The sequence below is a fragment of the Ceratotherium simum genome, chromosome 26 (assembly GCF_057802395.1).
Source record: "Ceratotherium simum simum isolate JZ-2026a chromosome 26, ASM5780239v1, whole genome shotgun sequence".
NCBI lineage: Eukaryota > Metazoa > Chordata > Mammalia > Perissodactyla > Rhinocerotidae > Ceratotherium > Ceratotherium simum.
Window position 1 is genome coordinate 23,166,832 of NC_141925.1, and position 27,377 is coordinate 23,194,208.

At 47.5% G+C, this 27,377-nt stretch overlaps 1 protein-coding gene across 1 annotated transcript in view; it reads right to left on the reverse strand.

The window, feature by feature from the left end:
• NSMCE1 (NSE1 component of SMC5/6 complex) overlaps window positions 1-27,377 on the reverse strand; it is a 37,647-nt gene that overhangs the window by 429 nt on the left and 9,841 nt on the right. Inside the window, exons 3-7 of the mRNA XM_004439353.3 lie at window positions 8,624-8,745; window positions 7,512-7,589; window positions 6,140-6,286; window positions 1,259-1,375; window positions 320-440 (exon numbers count right to left, since the gene is read on the reverse strand). Coding sequence (XP_004439410.2) covers window positions 320-440; window positions 1,259-1,375; window positions 6,140-6,286; window positions 7,512-7,589; window positions 8,624-8,745 — 585 coding nt within the window. The remainder of the gene's footprint in view (window positions 1-319; window positions 441-1,258; window positions 1,376-6,139; window positions 6,287-7,511; window positions 7,590-8,623; window positions 8,746-27,377) is intronic.

A 27,377-nucleotide genomic window follows, 5' to 3' on the forward strand; every position in this document is an offset into this window, starting at 1 on the left:
CTCCTGAGATGGCTGCCAGGGAGACAGCCCCATCTCGACCAGAACCCCGATACTTTGGAATTTCTCCTGGGTTCTAGAGAGCCTTTTAGAACTGTGTAGTGAGGTCAGCCTTCACTTACTGCAGAAGCTGCATCAACTTGTGGGGTTCAGGTCCTGCTGGTGTAGACCTGCACACGTGTGGAGCCCTTGTCTGAGCACTCCCTGTCCCCAAGTGCCCCCTTAGTGCCAGGCCCTGGTACTCAGGGACATGCGCTCAGTCTCACCAGTCCAGACCCTCCCAGAAGCCAGGAGAGCCCGTGAACGGCTCAGGGACACGCACCTGGTATTTCATGGGGCCAGTAGTCATTACAGTGGGGGCAGCGTGGCTCAGAATTCGACTGGAAATACTTGGCCACGCAAGGTAAGTGCATCCTGATCCCACAGGTGTCGCAGCTTTGACCCTGAAACAAGAAAGGCGACAGCTGTGGAGCCTTGTACACACCTCCATGTTGACAAACCTTCAGGAAATCGCAAGGAATATGGCCAGCAGGCTATATACTTTTGTCTTCTAGGCCCCAGATTGATAATGATGATAATCCCAAAGTCCTCAGTGCAGTGGGTTTTATTAAAGAATTCCGACAAATGAACAGAGGTGGAAGCAGCTCAAGACTCCCAGCAGAGCAGCCAGGCCGTCTCGAGTCTCGGCTCCCTGCTCACGTGGGCCCTCAGATCCTACAGGGAGAGCACGTGGACGGCGACAACTTTTCAGAAGGCGATGTGGATCAAAACCTTTAAAAAACGTGCACACTCTGTCCCAGAAATTCCACTTTCAGGAATTCAACCCAAGGAAATAATCACCAGGTTGCCCAAGGACATCTGTGCAAAGAGGCTCATCCCAGTGTAGCTGACAACTGCAAAAAGATACAACTTAAAGACGAGGGAAAAGACAAGTCCAGCACCAGCCCAACCACTGCAAAACCTACAAGTACACAGTGTAAACAGATGCTGCAGGAAATCAGTGGTCAACACACAGACCTTCACCACATCACTGCCGACAGTGCGGGCTACACACAAGGCTGCAGAGAGTCTGTCTGGAGAAAAAGAGAATAAAAAGAGCCCATGGACTAAAACAGAGGGACCAGCAAGGAGAAAAGGCAGGCATTCACGTGGTCGTCCCGGACACTTCCGAGGAGGTAAGGGAGTGCCAGAGGCCCGGGCCAAGGGGAGAGTGCTAGGAAGTGCCTGTGGAGCCCGGGGGAGCGGGTGCCCCACTTGGTACCTGGATGAGGAGGCTGTGGCAGATGTTGCAGACCTTCACGGCGTCAGGGTACGTCTCCCGGATGTACTGCTCCATCTCCAGGATGGCCCGGCTGTGCAGGGTGAACTCCCCTTCCTTCTGCAGGACAGAAAGGGAGGCAATAAGCTCTCAAGCTACTGGCAGGCCAGGCCCTTTCTGCACTTGTACCTCTGTTCCCTCTGCAGGCCCACAGCCCAAGGCCCAGGGAGATGCAAAGGTGTGGACGCCCCTTGCACTGCAGACTTCACCAACCTCAGCCAAGAGGTGTCCACACTGGCCCCTTAGCAGAGCCTTAAGCAGGGAAAACGCAGGAAAAGAGGGCCGGCCCGGTGGCGCAGCGGTTAAGTTCGCGTATTCCGCTTCGGCAGCCTGGGGTTGCCAGTTCGGAGCCTGGGTACGGACCTACTCACTGCTCATCAAGCCATACTGAGGCAGCGTCCCACACAGAAGTAGAAAGACCTACAACTAGGATACACAACTATGTACTGGGGGCTCTGGGGAGAAAAAAAGGAAAAGAGGAAGACTGGCAACAGATGTTAGCTTAGGGCCAATCTTCCTCAAAAAAAAAAAACTTAGGCGAAGACCTAAGAGGAAATCGAGGCTTCTCGCCCCCCGGCATTTTCTCAGCACCTTATTGTGCCTTCACACACGTGGAGGGTGAGTCTGCACAGCAGCCGCATGCACAAGGCACTGTCCCAGCCCTCCTCAGATGAGGCCTCAGGCCAGGGAAGGGAGGCAGTCTCTCCAAAGGGCGAACCCAAGACAACCCCTATCGAGGCGCACACTCCTTCCACTCTTCCCCCAGCCCACCCCACCCCCAGAAAGCAGCAGATCAAGTGCCCCCCGGCACTGCTGCCTGGAGCCCCTGCAGGGACCATCCGAGATCACTTCTGGTTACATCATTTTACAGACAAAGCTGGAAACGGTCCAGAGGAGGCAGGGACAGGCCCCAAAAAACACCATGGTGGTGTGGGTGATGGGGCCTCCTGGTTTCCACGTCTGGGCATAGTCCACACACCACGTGACCCCAAAACCCTGGGAAAGCCAGGAAGTGCGTCAGCAGCTCAGATGCGAGCACTGACCCTATCGCCAAGTTACGGGAAAGAGGCAGGGTGAGGGAGACCCAGCACAAAAGGCAATGTCACAGAGCCAGGAGTTGATTCATCAAAGTCAACTGATGAATCAGGATGTGAACCTATTAGCCTTTCTGTTACCATTGATGGAAGGAGGGAGGTGCCCTGCCAGGACACTGCAGCCTGCTGAGTCTCCCCGAGTGCTCTTTCACTTTTCTCTCATCTTCTATCAAATTCCTAGAACAGGCAAGCGCTGTTTTTCCCATTTCTGACAGATATACACCCCCTCCCGCTTTGTTCTTGCCTCCATCCCCACAAGGAGTGTTGAGGCGAACAGTGCTCATGTAACCACGCCAAGGGTCACTCTGGGCCACCGTGGCAGGGCCAGGTGACCAGCCGGAGGGAGAGATGGGGCAAATGGGCACGGAGAGTCAGAGAGCCAGGAGAACTGACTGCAGGGGAGGGCAGGCGGGAGGCAGCCCGAGAGTCTCAGAAGTGGAGGGGGGCTGCTGCACGAGGCTCCCAGGCTGTCCTCGGGCCTGTGGCTATTACCTTCTCCAAGGCTCACAAATCCATAATGGCACTCCATCTCCATGGCCACCACCCTAATCCAACTCACCCCCTCCTAACTGCGCTCCAGCCCACTCCTGCCCCTCTGTAACACTCTCCAGCAATCTGGTCTCTGCAAGCCTCAGCACTGTCACTCTGCCTAAATTCTCAGGGCTTCCCACCATTCACAGGCTGAAGAACCAAGTCCCTGACGGGCCCACCTCCCAGGCTCACCTGTTCCACTCTCCTTGTGCTCAGGGCGCCCTGGCCTTAGCTCCTTGAGCACACCATGCTCCCTCTAGGCACAGGGGCTTTGCACAGGCTGCTCCCTCTCCCTTGGGTAATCTTCCCCACTCAATTCCACGTGCCTCCTACACAGCCTCGAGTGTCACTTCCTCAGTTGAGGGCAGGTTCCTTGGTTCGAGTTGTTATAAAATCATGTTTCCTTTCTGTCTGTAATTCTGCTTCAGTGAGATGTCTGACTAATCTGGCTCCCTCACCAGACCATGAGCCCATGAGAGCAACAACCAGGTGTGGCTTTCCTCACTGTTGTGTCTCCAGCACCTGATGTGGGGCCCAGCACTTGGAAATCCTAGAAACACCTGAGGGAAGATTAAGTAGACCTCGCAGTGATCCCAGGCCCCAGCGAACAAGTTCAAGGTCAGAGTCAGGCTCAAGCTGTATTTACTAAGCATCTACTGTGCCCAGTGCCCAAGCTCTGAGGATCCACACTTTCTCTGAGCCCTCCTCCATTCTAAGGCCTTCTCTCACTGACCTCGGCCACTCTCCACTCCAGGGCCTTCTGACAGATCACGCAGCTGACTCAGCACCTCCATGCCAGGACAGAGTCTTGCACAGAGCACAGGAGCAGGGCTCTCCAGGCACTGGAGAGTCTCTCATCCTAATGAATCAAGTGCCGTTGGGGTGATATGCCCCCATGCTATTACTTCTGTGGAAAATCCCATTTCTGGGAGGCAAGGATCAGACTCAGATATGGTCCCTCTGATCACGCTGCTGCCCCCAAGGAGGCTGGTCAGGAGGCCAGCCAGCACTTACCCCACAGTCCCTCAGCTGTTCCTCCAAAGTGCCACAGAACTCCCGGCAGCCCTCACCAGGCCGCCCCCTTCAGTAAGCATTTGACCCTCATGAAAAAATACCTGAGGGCAATCAATACCCTCATTCTTCAGATGGGAAACACAGGCTCAGAGACGAGAAGCCACTTGCCAGAGGTAGTGGCAAGGCCAGAGGAGAAACGTGGACGTGTCTCTCACCTCCCGCTCCAGGTATGCTCCTTCATCCCCATGAGGCCGGAGAGGGTCAGTCAACAAGAGGACTCCCACAAGGGCCACAAGGGCGCCAGAGCTTTGGGAGGCTGGCACGCTCACGTCTACAGTGCTCGCCCCCTCGGCCCCCACAGAGCCTGTCTTACTAGAGCTCACAGCCGCCCCTGAAGAAGGTGGTACCAGCATCCCCATTTTACTGAGGAAAAAGCAGAGGACAGGAGCCTGGACCTGAAGCTCAAGTCCAACAGATCCCAGAGGCATGTTCTTTTTCTCTGTTGCCCAGCTTCTCTGGGCAGCAAAGGGCTGAGGCCAGGGGAGAGTCTGACGATAAAGTCAGGTGCACAGCCCTGCTACCGTGACGTGACGATGCCAGCACAGGCTAGACACGCACGACAACCCTCGAGTCCCAAAGCCCGGGGCAAGGGTGTCCTTAGAGTGGCTGAGTGGTCAGCTCTAGCGGGTGGGTAACAGGTGGCTTCAACATGTTTCTTTATGAATACTGATACTTCCTAATCTTCCTAGGACGAGCAAGTATTTCTTATATCACTTTTTTGTAAGCTTTCATCGAGTGCCTTACAGGTGGGACAAGTACAGTGATGAAGAGGTTGTAGCCTCTGCCCTTAAAAAGCCTGGCCTGAGGAGAGAGTGGTCAGTTATAACCTAAGCTGCCCAAAGCCTCCCCAGAGGGGAAGAAAAACTGTGACAAAGCAATTGATGGGGAGCTGCAGTCACCCAAACTGGGGCCTGCACGTGGCTCTGCCATGTGCCGAGTGTGGGACGTCACCCAGACCACGGCGTTGCAGTCTGTTCAGCTAAAAAAGCAGAGCTAAGGGGCTCTCCGTCGGCGCTGGGAGGGCCCAAGGATGTGATGGGCATCAATGTGCCCAGAGATCCTGGTGCTCACTAGGAGCATCCTGCTGCCCTGCCCTCACCCCGTTGTGACCTCTCCAGCCATCTTCCTCCATCAGGAAAGTACCTCAGGAAGTGAATATTTCCGGTCTGACTGCCAGAGACAGCCCCCCCCCCCGCCCCGCAGAGGTCAGTAACTCAGAAGACTGTAACTCTGACTACCAGAGGCAAGCGCTCCCTGACAAGGAAGTGAAGAACCACGTCAGCCACAAGCAGCAGCCTCCAGCCATGAGTCTGACCACCAAGTGAGGAAATGGAGGGTAGATCTGAGCACGTCCTGCATGGACACAGGAACTCAGAGGGGCAGAGCTGTGGTAAACCGGGCAAAAGCTGAGCCGCCTTGGCTCAGGGTTCTTGGAAACAGTGGTGCCTTTTGTGGAAAATGAACTGAAACATCTGTTCGGCTCCAATCAGTAGAACTAGACATGGGCGTCTAAAAACTTGAACCTGCAGTCTGGCCCTTTCACAGATTTTCACAGCTCCTCTCCAAACGTGGGTCTATTCTTCCCCTTTGCTCCTTAAGGGCCACCATCTAAGTGAAAGAACCCAAGAGCTCTGGCCCTGAGTAACACAATGCTAACAATAACCACGACCAGGACAGCAGTTCCTCTGGGCGCCCAGCACGAGGCACCTCACATACGTGAATTCCCACTCACACAGGTGCACCCGTGAGGCGGACACCATTACTCCCCTCGTACAGGAACACAAGGCCACCTGGACTGGGATTCAGGCTCAGGCCTGACACCAGAGCTGTACTCCTAACCACTGTCCCCACTGCCTCGCAGTCTGTGGACCAGAGGCTCGAATCCTGGAGCCCACAAACCTGGGTGCGACTCCTGGCTCTCCACTTCCGGCTGTAGCTCCCTGGACAGATCCAGGGAGTGAGTGAACAGGAGGTTGCGAACGCCCTCACAGGGTCACTGCGGGCATCCAAGCAGATAAGAGACATGCTCAACAGACATCAGTTGGATACAATATGGTTTTGGAGGAAAAATTGTTAATTCATTCTAAAAAGTGAGGCAAGCAGGGGAAATCCTGGGACAAAGTACCTCAATCAGCCATTTGTGTTGTACAAACTTCTGCAGCACTTGCTCAGCCTCCTTCTTCCTCATCTTCTTGCCTTTAAGTTGATCAACCAGGTTCAAAATATTTGTGGAAGATGCAAAGCCAGTTTCTGAGTCAATAATCAGTTCCAACTGGAAGAAACAGCAGGTACCACGTTCATCTATTAAATCAGCAAAAACAACTTTTAAGCAATAATACCAATTCTGGCAGGGGTGGAGTAAAACTCCTCATATCACAGGCAGAATTGCACACTGGTACGATCCTTCAGGAAAACAATTTCATAATATGCATCAAAAGCCATAAACAGATTCAGTTTTGACTCAATGGTCACCCCTGTAACAGCATCCCAAATGGGTGATCTTAATGCACCCAAATTAAAAAGGGTCACCTCGCTTCTTGCGCCCCCACCTGCCTGAGATAGAGAAGCTGCGAAATGAATGAAGGAATAGATGAGGCAGCACCCCTCCTACTCAGAGGTGGGCAGGCCGTCAAGGCTGGCCTGAGTGGCAGGCTGCAGCCTGAAAGGGCAGGAGGAAGGCAAGCTCAGCAGCCACCGAGGCTCTGTGGGCCGAGGGCCAGGGAAGGCTGACAGGCCAGCTCCCTTGAAACGTCTGCCCACAGCAGGGTGCAGCCACTGGGAAGACAGGCTTCCCACACACACAGCTGCGTGGCTGGCATCCTAGAGCCTGCTTCTCAACCTCGGCTGCTAATCATCCCCAAAGGAGGCTTAGGAAGGAAAGACTCTTAAGACTTCATGCCTGGAGACTTGGACCCGACAGACCTGGAGTGAGGCTGGAATGCCTGAACTGTTTTTACCTCCCTGGTTATTATAATATGCATCCAGGGCTGAGAAGGACTGTCTCAGCCAGGTGAGTGACAAGAGAGCTGAGTGAACAGCTCTGGAAGCCAGGTAGGCAGAGCAACACCTCTCAAAAGTGACCATGCAAATGGTTTAGCAGGCACCTTGTTAAAAGGCAGACTTGGATTCAACAGTCTGGGTGGGGACTGGGATTCGGCCTTTCTAGCAAGCTCTCAGGCACTGCTGCTGCTGGTCTGGACCGCATCACAAAGTAATACTTGTTCACCTGCATCGCACATGCATGAGGCCCACTGTTGCTCAGCCAGCTGGGGTTCAAACCTGGACCAGCCCTCCTTTCCCAGGCAGCCATGGCGACCTCCCCAACAATCACTAGGTGGCTGTGAATTCCAAGTGAGGCACTCAGTGACATCCCCCTGCAAAGGGCTTTCTCGGGCAGCACTGGTGACGCTGTATGACTGCAGTTTCCATTCTAATGGTGAAGACAGAAGTTCCCATGAGAAGCCTGGCCGACGGGCAATGGGAGTTACTGTACTTACAGCTTTTCTAAACAGATCCAGTTCATTCTCCGCAAAATCTGAGGCCATTTTGGAAACTGAAGTTGTTGCAAGATTCACCTAAAAAATAAGTCAGCAGGAGGGTCAGGTGTGCCCTTCACTTTGTCAGTTAATTCACCTGTTGGCACTCACTGAGCACCTATGCTCAGGTACTGCGGCTGCAGGGATGGATCTGTAACCAGTCCCACATCACAGACTGAAATCTTAAGCTCAGTCGACATGTCTGATTCTCAGACACTTTAGAATTCCAAAGGCTGTGCAGTGTTCTCCAAGCTCAGATAAATTTGAGAAACCTGTCTGCATGCTAATGGAGCTTCAAATGCAAAAGGCACTGAGAGGTCAGGCAGTAGAGAAATCTGATCTACATGTTTAATCCAGCTTTCCACAGTGATATGACTCTATAGCCCTTTCTTCCCGGGAACAGAGTTTGAGAAACCCTGGGCTAGAGCCCCTCTCTGTGCGGGCCTGGCTGGACGGAGCCCGACCTCCTCTGATGGCTTAAAGTGGCTCCCTAGCCCAGGATGCGGAACGGGTCAGCTCCTCTCCTATATTTCCCCTCATTCCCTAGCATGGAGGGGAAGTCTGAAAACAATAGGAAGCCCCATATGGGTCTCAATCCTTAGTGCCCCCACACGTTTTTTCTTTTTACAGCTTCTATGTCTTGTTCCAAATGAAAAAGCATTTTCTCCCTTTAATCCTAATATTCCATCCATTTGGGGTGACTTCTTGCAGAGAACCATCAACAAACAAAACAGAGCCAAATGCACGCTGCCATGTCTCGGGCAGCGGCTTCGTGTGGGCCAGTGAGGTGAGCACTGAGGGTGAGAGCCCAGGTGCAGGTTCTGGTCTCCACAAACCAGTAACCACAGAGGATACCGCAGATACTGCAGGCCACAGAGGCTGCGGCGCACAGAACAGGGCCGGAACGGGGCCGGGTCAGGGCGGCGGGCCTGGCTCAGTGTCTCCTCCCCCATCTCAGAGCCCTTGCTGGGGCGGCGGCACCTTCTTTCTCTCTCCACAAATGAGGGCACTGTGTGGTTGTCTCAGTCCCAGTTCCTCACAAACACCACTAGAGGGCTCTGTCTTGCACTTACCAGGGCATAGATGGGTCTCCCGTCATCTTCTGTGACTCCTTTCTTTATCTCAATATACAAGGACTCCAGGACACTGTTAATGTTGTTGATGAAGTCCTCCAACTTCTCCACAGTAGCATTGCCTGGAAATAAATAGGCAAAGAAAAGGGTGGGAGGGACTTCATGTAAAAAGTGTAGCTTGTTTCAATCATTCCATCAGCCTCAACATGTGACAGCAAAGCCAGAATCACGCGAAGGCCCCGGCCCTCTTGGGTGAATGCCAATACTGTGTGGCTTCTTTCTTCCTGGAGTCTTCAAAGAGACAAAGGGTGCTGTGAGGCAGAAAGGCCCCGGGAGATGGTATCTGAGCCTGCTGTGGTCTTCCTGTCTTTGCTCGCAGCCCCCGCCTGCTTCCCCCTTCACACTCCCTGCCGCCCGATCACCGTTCCACACGCAGCACCCTCGGCGCACTGCTCAAGTGCTCAGTCCCTGCAATGAGCCCCCACTGCACGCACCAGCCCAGCCCAGCCCAACTCCTCCACCTCGTCCCTACTTCCCCACGCGAAGCCTCAGTCCCTGCACATCCTCACACATGAGTCAAGTCTACCTCTACTCCTGTCTCCCTTGATTTGGCATCCAAATGTACTGAACACTTACCTGCTAGGCCCTGTGTGCTGGGCCCTGGGGTGCCACAGTGCAAATACCCACAATCAGGGGAGGGCAGCGGCTCACACTGAGCACTCACCCCCAGAGAGGCCCTGGGTGAGCGCTTTTCACACAGCAGTCATCGATCCTGCCAACAGCCTCCCAGGCAGGCACCAGCATCCTCCCCAGTTTCAGGGGAAGAGGCCAGGATGCAGAGGGGGATCTGACTCCCCCAGCATTACACCACCAGACACAGTGAGCAGTGGTGAGCCCCCACAGCATGGCTGCAGCCCTGTGCTCTCACCAGCACACTAGCCCACCTCCCCACTGCCCCTGACAACAGGAGGTGCACAGCCCAGAGACACACACTGTCCGGGGCCATCAGTCCATCAGAGGAGGTGGTATGTAAGAGCCCAGGGAGGGGCCACCCAACCTAGTACTGCAGGGAGCCGGGGTGAACGGACAGCCGACTAGCCTGGGAGGGCAGGAGGACCAAGAGGGCCGATGAGGCTGCAGTGTAGGGCGGGAGTCAGACGGCACAGGGCCCTGTCAGCCAGGGGAGTGGTGACCTTTCTCCTGTGAGCAGTGGGGAGCCTTTCAGAGTCAGAAGCAGAGGAGGGCCATGGTCCGCTTTGTCTTGGAATTACCCTCTGTACTGTGATACTGGTTTAAACCAAGAGTATGTATTACTGTTTGCACTTATTAAATAGTTTCAAAAGATTTGTGCCTTAGAAAATCACTCTGAGAAAAAAAACAGCAGAAAAACAGAAAATATGATACCACTTATGATAAAAGCAGTAAGAAAACAACATTGCAAGAAAAAGGCCTGGAATGTTACCAAGAAGCTGATGACCAAGACCATCACTGGGAGGGGCTCATCCCAGGGCACCTGAACTATATCTGTCTGATGTCTTACAGAGAAAGGCATTTCTAAGCTCCTGCATACCTACAGATTATTACAGTTGAAAGAATAAAGGATCACATTGGTGGCAGTAAGACACGGCCGCGTAGGCCATGTGAAGGAGATAGTTCCAACACAGGTGCAGAAGCACTATCAAGGGGCTTCTCAGTACTAAGGGGCCCAGAAAAGCTAACGACAAAGATCACAACAGTAATACTAATATGCAAATCACGGGGGATCTAATCTTCCTTTTTAAGTAATGTTGTTTAAGTTAGAAAAAAGCAATTTAAATAAAAATCAGTAATAATAAACTGGTGGTACATGGACATGGAAAAATCGTGATGGTGGTATGACAATGAAATTTGGCCACAACTGCTGAAAAACTGTGATCAGAGGAGCGAGACACGATCGTGTTTCCTGCCCCTGTGCCTCTGCTCACAACTCTTTCGTTTCTGAACTGCCCTCCCTCCCCCTCACTCCCATTTCTGCTTACTAGTTACAAAAGCCAACTCAAATGGCACTTTTTTCCATGAAATGTTCTCTGCTGCCCCCAGTGCAAAGTGCTTTCGTGCTTTCTTCCTCTTCCACACCATGCAAAACATCTCACGGCGGCGCGTGGGCCTGCCCGTTGTGTACAGGCCATGCCCTTGGCTGCCGGAAACCCTTTCTACCCACAGGGTAGAAAACTCGGGGAAACTGGGGCACATGGTAATCAGGCCTCAAGAACCATCTCTCACTGACTGACTGACAGGATTCTTCATGGGCAGGAACCACTCCTGTCCACCCAATATGACACAGTGGCAAGTCCCACCTCCCTCTCAAAGTAATAATTCATAATTTCCACTGAAAAGGCGTCTCCTGGGGTGTCATTCAGAAAAATGTACTCTGTGGGCAGATCAAAAGCATTCTAATACATCGGACTTTCCAGATACCTCGTCCGCATAAAGATGAGCTAATAGCCACTCGGCGCTTTCCCCTCTTCCCACCACCTCTGGTTTGTTGTCCAGTCTCATTTGTCAGAAACATGAATGTTTTCACTGTATTTTCATTCAAGAAAAAACAAACCCACTTCCTACCGCTGTCCTTACTGACTGCAGAAACCAGCCATCTGCTCAGTTGTTCACGTTCTCTTGGGTCGTCCCCTCTCCTACCACACAAGCTTCCTGTCAGGACACGTCCACGTCCCTCTCCATTGCTGACTGTCCATGTCTCTCACAGACACCCCATGCTGTACTGTCTCTATTGTAATCACTACCTGAGAATAAACTTCTCTTCTGTGCAGCAACACCCCCCCACACACTTAACTTTTTGGTGACAACAGAGGCAGCGTGGGGCCAGCAGCAGGGTTTGGTGGCTCCAGCCCAGTCCTGCCCCACCTCTCTGTGGGACCCCAGGCGAGTCTCCCCTTCTTTCATCTCTGAAGACCAGCCAGCACCTTCCCTCCAACTTCACACGTCTAGAACACTTCCCTCTGACCCTCTCTCTCCCACCACCCCTGGCCCCAACCACCCCACCTCCCGATCTCTGGCGCCCTGGACACGTGCCCTCCCGTACAGGCCTTCCCTGACCAGACTAGCTGAGGTTCCTGTGCTGTCCCCCCACAGTTCTCAGGCACTGCCTTCCCCATCGATGACACTTCGTTCCAGTCCCCAAATCTGGCTGCCCCACTGCCAGGGTCATCTGGTCATGTTCAGCTGCCCAGCAGCCATTTCCACCCCTAACCACACCCTAGCTTTAAAAAATATTTTTTTAATTGTCTTTCCCCTATACGTTTGGTTTTGGTGGGAGAATAATTCCCATATCTAGAGAACTAGAGGGCGGGAAGCTGAAGGAGCCAGATCTTAGGTCAGCCAGGAGTGGGCCCAGAACCCGTGCTCACCCTACCAGGCACTCTCAAAGGGACGGCTGGAGGTGGTGGCAGCCCAGCCGCTGCAGAGGGAAGGTGGCTTTGGCCATGAGGTGCTGCTATGCTTCCTGCAACCTGGTGCCCCTTGGTTCCTGCCCATTTCCCAGCCAGGGCCCTAGTTGTCAGTCAGGCCTCGGTGTCCCTTTCCCAATAGCCTCCCCACACGTTCCTTTTCAAGTTGGCCAGCACTGGGGTCTCTTTCTTGCCACCAAGATCCCTGACCTGCCCCTTAAGTGTCAAGGTTACACCAGATTGGTGCTTCCCAGTATCAGGTCTTCAGACAGGTGAATTTTCACAGCTCTGCCCACTCCCTCCGCTGTTCCTGAAGCCCATGGTGAAGAAGCTACACTTGGCAAATCTGTAGGGACAAAATGCACTAAAAGAGTGTCTGAGAATCCGTTTGGCCCCAAGATCCTGAGTCCACGTTCATGATAAAATGCGTGAGACAAAGACTGTATTACACGATGGTTCCACACCTTGAAGGACTTAAGAGAACTAATTAATAACATCACTACTCCCTTCAGAAACCTGAACCAATTGAGAAAAACAGACAAACTTGATGTAAGTATCAAAATACCAGTTTTTTTACAGGTAGAGCTGGATCAGAGGCTGGGTCCCTTGACACCACTGACCTGCAGTCAGCAACACAGGATGACCAGCTACAAGAAGTGAGGAACGGGGCCCTGGACCAACCACAGCTGCCTCTTCTCAGAGAGCAAAGAGACACCCTCACCAGGACACTTAGCACCATGTTTGAACCAAGCAAGGCTCTATCGATCTTAGGTGCCACCTGTGTTCTTCTTGTAAGCACGGTCTACCTGTGCATTTCTTGTGGGCTGCAGTGAAGCTGCTATTGTTAGGCTGAAAACAATGGGCCCACAAACGTGTGGCTGGAATTCACCTTAGTATGTGCTGGGCACTATTCATTAGCTTGATTCATCTTATAATTCCGAGAACAATAACTCCATAAGGTGAGTTATTAATACCTCTACATATAAGAGGCTTGGAGAGGTTAAATAACTTGCCCAGAGTTCCCATAGCTTGGAAATGGAGCCCAGGCCTGTCCGACTCCAGATCCTTAGTGCTCCTGGGCACTAAGCCACATAGCCTCTGTAGAAGAGTGAATGTTCTCTGAGAACATTCCCTATACCAGACCCTACCAGAGCCATATGTCCATCCCTCCTGAACCTGGCACTGTGCCTTCAGCGTCACAAAGAGAGACTCGGCCAATATAAAAAGATGGAAAGTGCTTGGGCAGTGCCTGGTAAAGACGCCAGAGGCGGTGCTGAAGACAGAGGGCTGCTCTCAGAGGACACATACCGGGATCTGGGCCCGGCCGACATCCATCATTCCCTTGGCAAAGAAAGGAGGTCCAGCCCTGAGCACTGGCCAGGTCACGGGGGTCAGCACACGCTACTGCAGGAGGAGCTGAACTAAAGGCTAAAGACCCAGGAGAGGATGGAACGGCTCTTTCTTAAATAGGAAATGCCTTTCCATCGGGGCAATTTAAAAACAGGACTCAGGGCAGTTGACAGGCTAGGCAGCACTGAACAAAACAGGACCTTTCTCCCCTGAGGAGCGGGGGCTTGTTCCGTTCATTTTGAGGGATTGTTTCTCCTGACCACCTCTGTACATATTTATCTCCTTTTGTTTTAAAATTACATTTTAATTTAACCAACAAACCTCTTCTTGCTGTAATCAGGGTCCCTGCTTCTCAGCAGGATACCAGAACCTGGGGCTCACTGCATACTTGGGACAGCAGGCAATCAGGAAGTCTGCTGCCCTAACTTCTGAACAACAAATAGCTCTGTTCCAAACTAGGCATCACAGATAGGAAATACTATTTTGGGGCAGAGGAAATAACAGCAAAAAATAAGAACCCAGGGGACCAAACCACTTGTGGGCCAACTTGCCCTGTGATCGCCCTCTCATCTGATGGGGCCGCTGGGCGGTCCTCCTGAGTGCAGCGAGGATGGGGCAGCCCAGGCCCTGGCTCGGACACGGGTGCTGGGGCACATCAGGCCTGAAAGAGCAGACTCCTGGGCTGGGAGAGCCTGGCAGGCAGGGACACTGGGCTGGAGAGGTGTGTGTTTGGGGGGGGTCACTTCTCTGCCTCCAGCTTCTGCATCAGTTGTCTGGGGAAAACGATTCTCTTGACGTTTAGACAAGGGAGTAGAAAGATGGGAGCTGACAATGGCACTTCCAAAGTATGGCTAGTGAAGAGTGCTGAGAAGAGGAGACACGGAAGGAGAGTTGTCTTTTACGTGGCAAATACATTAGACAAGTGCTTCTCTACATCTGTACATCAGTTCACCATGTGCTACAGCTCTGCTCCCTCAGGACCTCTCAGACCCTCATGAACAACCACCAAGGTGGGCCAGGATGTGGTACAGTCTGTTTTTCAAAAGAGGACACCAGGGGTCACGGTTAAGGACGTACCCAGGATCACAGGGCCAGTAAGTGACAAAGTCCAGACCAGAAATCAGACGTCTGGCCTTTAGTCTGGTGCAGTGACAAAAGGATTCAGTATTCATTAAAAAAATTAAAAATTCATATGGATAAATTCTTAGACTTATACAACCTCCCAAAATTGAACCAAGAAGAAATGGAGAATCTGAATAGACCAATAACAAGTAAAGAGATTGAAACAGTAATCAAAAACCTCCCAAAAAATAAAAGTCCAGGACCAGATGGCTTCTCCAGTGAATTTTACCAAACATTTAAAGAAGATTTAATACCCATCCTTCTCAAACTATTCCAAAAAATAGAGGAAGATGGAACACTTCCTAAATCATTCTACGAGGCCAACATCACCCTGATACCAAACCCAGACACAGACAATACAAAGAAAGAAAATTACAGGCCAATATCGCTGATGAACATTGATGCAAAAATCCTCAACAAAATATTGGCAAACCGAATACAACAATACATTTAAAAGATCATACACCATGATCAAGTGGGATTTATACCAGGGACGCAGGGATGGTTCAACATCCGCAAATCAATCAACGTGATACATCACATCAACAAAACAAAGAATAAAAACCACATGATCATCTCAATAGACGCAGAGAAGGCATTTGACAAGATACAACATCCATTTATGATAAAAACTCTCAATAAAATGGGAATAGGAGGAAAGTACCTCAACATAATAAAGGCCATATATGACAAACACACAGCCAACATCATACTCAACAGGGAAAGACTGAAAGCCATTCCTCTGAGAACAGGAACGAGGCAGGGCTGCCCACTCTCACCACTCCTGTTCAACATAGTACTGGAGGTTTTGGCCAGAGCAGTTAGGCAAGAAAAAGGAATAAAAGGAATCCAAATAGGTAACAAGAAGTGCAACTCTCACTATTTGCAGATGACATGATTGTACATATAGAAAACCCTAAAGAATCTGTTGGAAAACTATTAGAACCAATCAACAACTACAGCAAAGTTGCAGGGTACAAAATCAATCTACAAAAATCAGTTGCATTTCTGTATGCTAATAATGAACTAACAGAAAGAGAGCTCAAAAAGATAATACCATTTACAATTGCATCAAAAAGAATAAAATACCTAGGAATAAATCTTACCAAGGAGGTGAAGGACCTATACAATGAGAACTACAAGACATTATTGAAAGAAATCCATGATGACATAAAGAAATGGAAAGATATCCCATGCACATGGATTGGAAGAATAAACATAGTTAAAATGTCTATATTACCTAAAGCAATCTACAGATTCAATGCAATCCCAATCAGAATCCCAATGACATTCTTCACAGAAATTGAAAAAAGAATACTAAAATTTATATGGGGCAACAAAAGACCCCAAATAGCTAAAGAAATCCTAAGAAAAAAGAACAAAGCAGGAGGCATCACAATTCCTGACTTCAAAACATACTACAAAGCAATAGTAATCAAAACAGCATGGTACTGGTACAAAAACAGACACACAGATCAATGGAACAGAATTGAAAGGCCAGAAATAAAACCACACATATACAGACAGCTAATTTTCGACAAAGGTGCTAAGAACATGCAATGGAGAAAGGAAAGTCTCTTCAATAAATGGTGTTGGGAAAACTGGACAGCCACATGCAAAAGAATGAAAGTGGACCATGTGCTATCGCCATTCACAAAAATTAACTCAAAATGGATCAAAGACCTGAAGGTGAGACCTGAAACTATAAAACTCATAGAAGAAAATATAGGCAACAAACTATTTGACATTGGTTTTAAAGGAATCTTTTCGGATGACATGCCTACCCAGACTGGGGAAACTAAAGAAAAATTAAACAAGTGGGACTTTATCAGATTAAAGAGCTTTTATAAGACAAATGAAACCAGAATCAAGATGAACAGACAACCAACCAGCTGGGAGAGAATATTTGCAAAACATACATCTGACAAGGGGTTGATTGCCATAATATATAAAGAACTCACACAACTGAACAACAAAAAAACAAACAACCCGATCAAAAAATGGGCAGAGAAAATGAAGAGACACTTCTCCAAGGAAGATATACAGATGGCCAATAGGCACATGAAAAGATGCTCAACATCACTAATCATCAGGGAAATGCAAATCAAAACAACACTAAGATACCACCTCACGCCCGTTAGAACGGCTATAATCACCAAGACAAAAAACAACAAATGTTGGAGAGGATGTGGAGAAACAGGAACCCTCATACACAGCTGGTGGGAATGCAAATTGGTGCAGCCTCTATGGAAAACGGTATGGAGATTCCTCAAAGAATTAAAAATAGAGATGCCCTATGATCCAGCCCTCCCACTACTGGGAATCTATCCAACGAACCTGAAATCAACAATCCAAAGAGGCTTATGCACCCCTGTGTTCACTGCAGCATTATTCACCATAGCCAAGAAGTGGAAGCAACCTAAGTGTCCCTCGACTGATGACTGGATCAAGAAAATGTGGTATATATATACAATGGAATACTACTCAGCCATAAAAAAAGACAAATTCGTCCCATTTGCAACAACATGGATGGGCCTGGAGCATATTATGTTAAGTGAAATAAGCCAGAAAGAGAAAGACAAACACTGTATGATCTCACTCATATGTGGAATATAAACCAACACATGGACAGAGAAAACTGGACTGTGGTTACCAGGGGCAGTGGGGGTGGGGGGTGGGCACAAGGGGTGAAGGGAGTCATATATATGGTGATGGACAAACAAAAATGTACAACCAAAAATTTCACAATGTTAGACACCATTTAAACATCAATAAAAAAAAAATTCTTACATAGATATGCAATGATGTCTGAGAATTACTTCAAAATAATATAGGGACAAGTAGGTAGGAATACAGGATAAAACAAGATTAGTCCTGAGTTATCATCATTTTAATTGGGCAATGGGTATATGAGGCTTCATTTTATTATTCGCTCTGTTTGACTTTTCCAAAACAAAAGGTTAAAAAATATTTCAATGTTCAACAACAATATAACTTGACTCCTTAACCCTCAGGAGTCTGAATCAAAAAAGAGAAAAATGACAGTGTCCTGTGACAAGGTGGATTAGCTCAGGGCTCTGACGGTACAGGGACAATGGACTTTTAATAACGGACTGTTTTTAAATCTATTGTTCAGAGATCTGTTTCCAAGTACATAAAGATCATTTTTTTAAAAAAATCAAGAGATTATTTCAGTTAGAAGGTCTACTCTTTGGCCTTCCTTCAAATGACAGTATAAAACTTATTTTACAGTACTTGGCATAGTTCCCGCATCTCAGCCACATGTGTTAAGCACCCTAATACCCATGATAACATGGCTGGAGTTGTGACAGGGACATACGCCTACTGTCCCCATATGTGCAGTAAACCCACCATCGGCCATTCCCCTTGCCAGAGTTCTACTGGTCAGGACTCCAGTGGGGAACAGAGTGGCGCTGACTCCATCCCGATGGTACTGAGGCAGGGCCGAGTCCTGCATTACAGTGTGAGTCATCACAGAAGACTAGCCCACTTTCAGCAGAACTTCACTGCTGATACTATGCATGTGCATGTCATTTTCATCTCACCCTTTGAAAACAGGTGGTCCATCTATCGTTGAGATGAGTGGCGGCCCCCACTCCTCCTCACGCCAGGGAACCTCAAGGAGCCGATGAAGGTGCTCTGCAGGCGATGGCTGCCTGCCCTCTCTGAAACCAGAGCAGCTCTGCTTTATCCCCGGTGTGTAAGCTTCTCCTCCTTAGATTTCATCTGAGCAAAGCTTGATGAGACTGACAAATCCGATGCCCACAGAGGCCAGGCAGGAAGCACAGATGTGGACAACAGCAGGTGAAGTGGAGGACACGTGTCCCATCGAAAGAGGCAGGGCTACTCTGCTCCAGCCATGTGCCTAATCTTCAGATTTTTATGCAAAATCTCCTGGTTTTTTTTTTTTAAACATGGTAATTAATTTTTAAAAATTAAAAGCCCTGTAGGCATGCCTGTAAGCTAGACACCACTGCCATTCCACCAGTTTTCAAACGCTGTTGTGGGCCAGAACCCTGCTGTAACAGGACACAGTGACTAACAAGGCCACTCTGTTCCCTGACCCACCAGATAAGTGGTTGTGGTTTCTCACACAGGCTGTGCTGTGAACAACTCAAAGGAACAGACTGTGTCACACTGTTCTTCTGGAGACTGAATATGCAAATGGACAATGGACGGACCATGTATAGAAACAGGGCTCTGACCCACAATCTGCAGCAACCAGCCCAGGGAACCAACCCATTACCTACAGTAACCAGCCCAGGAAGCCAGCCTGCTCCCTATAAGTCAGACTTGTAGCTGGTCAGACACTATCTCTAGCAAACTGTCCAGGAAGCCAAACAATGACCCCTGTAATGATCGGCTCAAAATGACCAGGACTTGATTAATAACTGATAGGTTCCCTAATTTTTGTCCCTGCTGCCAAGTTTGGACCAACTAAAGAAAGCCAAATATGCTTCCCTAACCAATCACAGGACGTGCTGCCTCTGGTTGGCCCGCCTCCAGCTTCCCCGTGCCGACAGCCTCCAATCAGGGCACACTGGAAGCTTTCCATTGTCTCCCACTCCTCTGCTTGCCGCTGAGTCTCTGCCAAACACAAGTGAAAGTGGCTGACTCCCTTGCTAGAGCAAGCTCTGAATAAATAGCCTTCGCCTGCTCTCATTTGGGTGGTCTTCGCTTATTTCCATACTCCTAGGTGCAGGACTTAGCCTAGGGCCCCGTTCCAGGCAGGGGTTAGGAAGGCAGTTGAACGGTGTGAGCAGGCCTGTGGTGCTGTCGGAAAGATGACTCCAGACGCTTTTCTCCAGTTCACTACAGCCCTTTTCTGAGCCCCCTCCACCTTGTTCCTGGAGCATGGAACAGCCTCCTTCGGTCTCCCAGCATCTACTCTAGCCCCTACACCTGTTCCACATGCAGCCAGAGCGGGGCCAGATCTGGCACACACACCACCACCACCCCCCCGCCCCTAACAAAGCCACTGGTGGCTCCCATCACCCTTAGCCACACTCCTGCACGCCGCCCTGCTCTACACTCCAACTGCAGTGGCCTTCTCTCTATTGCTCACACGCACAAAGCTCCTCCCCACCTCAGCACCTGCACTCATGATTTCCCCCCACTAGGAAATGGTGACCACGATTTCTGGATTTCCTGAGAAAATCCCAGCATGAGAAGTTCAGCCCTATGGTCTACATAATAATTCCTGTCACACTATTTACCTACATTATGAATCTTCTGATAGTCACTACCCCCACTCCCAACCCCAGGACCTGGGATTGCGTGACACAGAGAGGGACGCAAAAGGAAGGAAGGGGCAGCAAGTACCACATACTAAACATGTACCAGGAAGGACTCTGTGCCAGGCACTTAATAAGTTGCTTTGTTTAATCCTCACAACTTTTCCATGAGGTAGATAAGATTTCCTTTATAAAACAGAAAGCAGAGACTCGGAAAGTATAAGAACTTTCCCAAGTCCCTCATTTGAACCTGTCTTCAAAAAATGGCTTCACTGTTCCTGCCAGTGGTATTTGTGGTAATCCTATTGAATTCTTTCCCAGTCCTCCCACAACCACACATAACCCCCCTCACGCTTGGGATCCAGTACTAAACACATTCCAAAACAAATGGTGTCCACGCTCGGGAGAGGGTGGAGCACACAGGAGAACTGGGTCGATAAGTCTGTGTGGGCCTGAAGGGACTGCTGGGGATCAACCCTACCCTGAGTGCCTGTGCCGCACCAAGTCCTCAAGAGCGGGCTGGGATTGGACACATCTCCGCCTTCAAGTGCCAGGGACGCAACAACATTAGTTTCCTCATGGTTCCAGCGCTTCCTGAACCCAAAGATTCCTGTCAAAGCTCATAACAACTGCCTGTTGTGAAATTCTGTATGTTGAAAAAGTCATCAAGTCACATTTTAGATGGCACTCTTCATGCTAATTTTATGCCCCTTTTCAGTTATGATCACAGACCTAATCCCCCTTGATTAACTGGAAAGGCAAGCAGGCTCCGACAGGGGTAAGCTTATTAACTCTTCTTCACGGCCACAGGGGAGACATGTACAACGAAATCATTACAGTAGGAGGAAAATTTATTTGGAGCCAGCTTCTAATTATCACTGAGTGCTCCTTGGAAAGAGAAGGTGCTTACAAATATGACTGCAGATACAAGATGGCATACTAAACCCTAATGTCAACACCATAACTGTGACTCACCACTAATGCACGCCGAATAACAACGTGCGGGACTCCCAAAATATACATCGAGACAACAAAGCAAATATAGTCATGCAAATCAGCAAGAGAAAAACCAACCCAGGAGGAAGGCAGACAAAAGGTGTGACAAAAATGGAAAATATCTATCATACCCCAATGTTCCTCTGATACTGTGTTCACGGATCTATTTTTGATACATGCATTTCAGTTAACTGGTTTTTTGCCTGAATACCATATTATTTATTTTGTTCACTGAAAGAATGTCAGATCTTAATTTTTTAATCTAAAATTTTAGATATTTTACCTAATTTGTCCTTAGGACAATAGATAATTTTAAAATCCACTAAAAATGAGCATAAAACATAGTAATATAGCATAATTAATTACAAAATGTTAGTGCTAGAAAGTATAGAATGATACCTCACAGCAATTTGGCAACCATTAAAGAATGAATGAATTTAGGGAAGAAAGACCAATGGATGCAAAATCATGGGTAAAAGTGGGATATTGAACCTTGTCTCCAAGTATTTCTCTGTAAAATACTTATTAATCACATAGGAAAAAGAGTAACTTGTAGTAGAGAAACCTGGCAGACACCACCTCAGTTAACACTGTATACCACCAGATAGGAGGCAGAGAGAACACACCACCATTTCTATATCATTTCTGCAAAAGTAAAAAGTATAACTTGAATCTAATCAGGAGGAAGCATGAGACAAACCTAAACTGCGGGACACTCTACAACTGTGCTGTCCACACAGCAACCACAAGCACACGTGGCAACGGAGTGCTCGCAATGCGGCTAGTCCCAATTAAGATACGCTGTAGGGGTAACACACGGGATTTCAAAGATGTAATATAAAAAATGTAAAGTATCCCATTAATAACTTTTTATATTGATTACACGTTCAAATACTATTATTTTGGATATTTCTACCCGTTTCTTTCTACCATTTTTAATGTGGCTACCAGAAAATTTTAATTACATGTGGCCCCCACTATATTTCTATCAGACAGCACTGTTCTACAAAATAATTAGCCTGTGATCTTCAAAAATGCCAGGGTCATAAAAGTCAAGGAGAGACTGAGGAATTACTCTCGACTGAAGGAGCCTCAAGAGACGTATGTAACAACTACAGGCAATACGTGACCCTGGGGTGGACCCTTTGCTTAATAAGACAATGCTGAGCCAACTGGAGAAACTCGAATGGGGTCTGAGGACTGGACGGTAGTAATGTATCAGTGCTAATGTCCTGATTTTAATGGTTATCCTGTGGTTATTTAGGAGAGTGTCCTTGCTAGAAGAAAACGCTTCCTAAAGAATTTACTGGTGATGGAACTTCAAATTGGTAACTTACTCTCAAATGATTCAAGGGGAAAAAAAGTTCTTTGTACTATTCTTACAACTTTCTTTTGAGTTGGGAATTAATTTCAAAATAAAAAATAAATTTTAAAACAACCCTAAGAGCTTCAGGCAAGGAAGCCACTCAGTGGATCCGGCACTGATTTGGAAGGCAGCACTTGGCAGTGGTGGGGCCCGGAGCCACCGTGAGAAGTGGCTGGACAGGGAACCAGCTCCTACGGGCCTCTGCTTCCCAGTTTGTAAGATAAGGAGGCTGGATCCAAGATTCCCTAAAAACCCAACTTGTTCATCCAAAAAAACAGACCAGCCCCCAAACATTTTAACACAGCAAATAACTTTGAGAGAATCATTGCCATGTAACTGTGGATTATGGAAACTTTCTGCTTCTGCTCAGTAAAGCCACATGATAAATGAAATAGGTTCCAACCAAGAATCAGGCTCAGGTTTGGGGCACCCTCAAGCCCCAAGCTGGGCAACACCATTCCCGAACAAAATCATCAGGCTTAAGCATCTACTCCCCAAGCGACCTTCCTTCCATGTTTGTTTTGTTTTTAGGAAACTGAACTAAAGAAACTTTCCATAACTACTTACCAACTCTCTTGTGAGTCAGACTTCAAAGAAGGTGCCTCTCCAGGTAAGCCCTGGATACAGGATAGAAAGTATCCTTTCCTGGACGCTGCATCTATTTTCTCAGAGTCCCACAAGACGACACAGGGCCTTACCAGACCAGGAGAATGAGGTCTATTTTGTAATTCCCCCTACCTTTCACCATTTATTGGGCACTTACAGGCTTGAAGCACAGGCCACACAATTACATTAGTAATCTGTACTAATCACCCTGAGTGGCAGATATCTCCAGTCCCACTTTAAAGCTGGCAAAACTGAAACTCTGAGCTTCAGTGACTTGGCCAAGGTTAGACAGCTGCCAGCCAGCCCTGGTGGTTTAGTGGCTAAGATTCAGCGCTCTCAAAGCCAAGGCCCAGTTCGTTTGCTGGTCAGGGAAACACACCACCTGTCTGTCAGGTATCATACTATGGCGCTGTGTGTTGCTGAGATGCTGAAAGCTATGCCATTGGTATTTCCAATACCAGCTGAAGATGACAGGGAGAGGTTCAGCTCGGCTGTGCACAGGGCCACTAGGAGTTAGAATTGACTCTGCGACACTAACAACAGGACTGCTACCAAGCAGCAAAGCGGGTTTAAATTCAGGTCTTTTTTTTAAACAGCCTTGTTGAAATATAACTGACATACAATTAACTGTACATATCTAAAGTGCACAATTTAATAAGTTTTGACATATGTATACACTCTTGAAACCATCACCACAATCAAGACAATAAACATATCCACTACCCCCAAAAATTTCCTCATGCCTCTTTGTAATCCCCCTCTCTAACCCTCGAAACTCTCCCTTTTGCCATCCCCAGGCAACTAGTAAACTAGTTTATCTACCACTACAGCCAAGTATGTGTTGTCCAGAATTGTATGTAAACAGAGTCATACAGTATATGCTCTCTTTTGCCTGCTTTCTTCCACTCAGCATAATTTTGAGATTCGTTCATACTCGAGCACAAAGCAATAGTTCATTCCTCTTTATTGCTACATAGTATTCCATTGTATGGATAATAACCACAGTTCATTTATTGATTCGCCTGTTGATGGACAACTAAAGTGTTTGCAGTTTGGGGACATTACAAGTGAACCTACTCTGAATACTTATGTACAAGTCGTTGTGTGGACAAATATCTTCCCTCCTCTTGAGCCTAAAAACACATACACGAGAGAGGACCGGCTGTGTCATGAAGCTGCCACACTCTTTTTCAAAATGGCTGGACCATTTTTCATTCCCAACAGCAGAGGAGAGTTCTAGCTCCTCCGTTTTCTCGCCAATACTTGGTATGCACGGTCTTTTTAGTTTTAGCCACTCTAATAGATGTGTAGTGATATCTCACTGTGGTATTAGCCTGCATTCTCTAATGCCTAATGATGTCGAGCATCTTTTCATTTGCTTATTCGCCATCCACATAACTTCTCTGAAGTGTCTGTTCAAGTCTTTGCCCATTTTTTTCACTCAGTTGTATGTTTTCTAATTGTCAAGTTTTTTTTTTTTTTTTTTTTAATAATTTTATTTATTTATTTTTCCCCCAAAGCCCCAGTAGATAGTTGTATGTCATAGTGGCACATCCTTCTAGTTGCTGTATGTGGGACGCGGCCTCAGCATGGCCGGAGAAGCGGTGCGTTGGTGCGCGCCCGGGATCCGAACCCAGGCCGCCAGCAGCGGAGCGCATGCACTTAACCGCTAAGCCATGGGGCCGGCCCTAATTGTCAAGTTTTGAGAGTTCTCTATACGTTCTGGATGCAAGTCCTTTACCAGATCAAAGATTTGCAAATATTTTCTAGCATTTGGCTTGTCTTTTCATTCTCTAAATAGCATATTTTAAATAGCATAAGTTTTTAATTTTGAAGTCCAATTTATCTTTTTCTTTCTTTTATGGATATTTTTGGTATTATATCTAAGATATCTTTGCCTAACCCAAGGTCACAAATGTTTTCTCCTATATTTTCTTTTAAAAGTTTCATAGTTCTAGGTGTTACGTTTAGGTCTATGATTCATTTTGAGTTAATTTTTGTATATGGTACAAAGTATGACTCAGGGTTCATTTTTTGTGAATATGGACATCCAATTATTCCAGCATCATTTTTTGAAAAGACTATCTCCACTGAATCACCTTTGCATTTGTCAAAAATCAGCTGTTCATCTACATGTGGGTCTATTTCTAGACTCTATGCTATTCTATTGATGTTTATCTTTATGCCAATACCACACTGCCTTGTTGTGGTAGCTATAAAATAGGTCTTCAAATCAGGTAGTTAATATTAATTGACCTTAATTAACAGGTAATTAATCAGTGTTAATCCTCCAAATTTGATTGTCTTTTTCAAAGTAGTTTTGGCTCTTCTAGGTCCTTTACATTTCCACGTGAATTTTGGAATCGGCTTGTCAATTTCTACAAAAAGCCCTCCTGGGATTTAATTGAGATTGAGTTAAATTATAGATCAATTTGGGGAGAACTGATATCTTAACAATATTGAGTTTTCCAGCCCGTGAACATGGTATGCCTCCATTTATTTAGATCTTCTTTGATTTCTCTCAGCAATATTCTATAGTTTTCAGCGTATAGGTCCTACAAATTTTTGTCAGATTTATTCCTAAGGTTTTCATATTTTTGATACTATTATAAATGGTGCTTTCTTAAAATTTCAATTTCTAGTGATTCACCACTAGCATACAGAAATACAACTGATTTTTGGATACTGATCTTGTATCCCGCAACTTTACTAAATCCACTTATTATTTCTAGTAGCTTTTTTGAAGATTCCATCAGATTTTCTACACAAATGATCATGCCTGTCAACAGACAGTTTTACCTCTTCCTTTCCAAACTGGATGCCTTTTATTTGTTTCTTGCCTGAGTGTACTGGCTAGAACAGAAATGACTAGAATGCCATTCTTGTCTTGCTCCTGGTATTAGGCGGAAAGTATTCAGTCTTTCACAGTTCAATATGATGTTAGCTGTTTTACATAGATACTCTATATTGGGTTAAGGAAGCTCCCTGCTTTTCGACTTTGCTGAGGGTTTTTATCAGGAATAGACGTTGGATTTTTAACTGTGCAGATAATTGTTGATTCCTCTCCCCTGCTCTAAGCCCCGAGATCCTGTTTACCTTGCTTATACTCTGCTTCTTAGGATCTCTTTAGTTTTCTGTAACTTTTGCTGCATCATGCCAGGGTAGATATGAGATTTTGTCAAATGCTTTTTCTGCACCTACTGAGATGATCATATGGTTTTTCTTTTTTAGTTTGTTAATATGGTGAATTACATTGATTGATTTTCAAATATTAAACCAACCTTGCATTCTTGGGATAAACCCTACTTGGTCACATCATATCATCCTTTTTATATATTGCTGGATTAGATTTGCTAAAATTGTGTTTAGAATTTTAGCATCTATACTCATGAAGGATCTTGGTCTTTAGTTTTTTCTCTTTGCAATGTCTTTGTCTGGTTTTGGTATCAGGACAATGCAAGCCTCACAGAATGAGCTGGGAAGTGTTCCCCCCTCTTCAATTTTCTGGCAGACTTTGGGTGGAATTGGTATTACTTCATCCTTAAATGTCTGGTAGAATTCACCAGTGAAGCCATTTGGGCCTGGAGCAGGCACTATTCCCAGCCCTGTGTGAACATCCGGCATTGTTTCTCTCTAATCCTTTCAACTGGTTCTTTCCTTAGCCTCAGGTAGCTCCCTTGGTCATCAGTTCTCAGCTGGATCTTTGATGCAGCGTGAAAGAGGTGGTACTGGTTTTCTCTCTGTGTATCTCTATTCTCCACTACTCGATCCTGCAAAGTCTGGCTGCTTTCATCTCCTTGAACTTTCATCTCCATCTCCTCAACTCAGACAGTCTGTCTAGCTCTGGTTGGGTTTCCCCTGTGCCATGGCCTGAAAACTCTCTCAAGGCATTGAGCTGAGGCAATCGTAGTGCTCACCCCACTTTTGCCTGTGGTATAAGAAAGATACTAGGGTCTTTGTCCTCAGTTCCTGGCACAGAGTTCCTAAAACCCTTGGAATTTCCTGAGTGATAAGGGTGATAAGAGTGTTTTTTGTTCTAATGAGGAGACTCTTGGCAGGTCCCTAAATAACTTCAGGATAGGGGCTAGTTGCCAGAAAGACCAAGCCTTGATTAGAAACTTGGAACTTTCAGCCCTATACCCCAACTCTGGGGAGGGGAGTGGGGCTGGAGATTAAGTTAATCACCAATGGCCAATGATTTAATCAATCATGCATATGTAATGAAATGTCCATAAAAACCTTTAAATGGTAGGATCTGGAGAGCTTCTAGGATGGTGAACACATCAAAGTGCTGGGAGGGTGAAGCACCCAGAGAGGGCGTGGAAGCTCCATGCCACCCCTGCTCCCCATACCCTGCCCTATGCATCTCTTCCATTTGGCTGTTCCTGAGTTGTATCCTTTCTAATAAGCCAGAAAATGTAAGTCAAGTGTTTTCCTGAGTTCTGTGAGCCATTCTAGCAAATTATTGAACCTGAGGAGGGGGTCATAAGAACCCCTGATGTACAGCTGGCTGGTCAGCAGTAAGGCTGGCCTAGGACTTGTGACTGGCATCTGAAGTGGGGGCAGTCTTGTGGGATCTGATGCTACCTCCAGGTAGAGAGTGTCAGAACTGACTT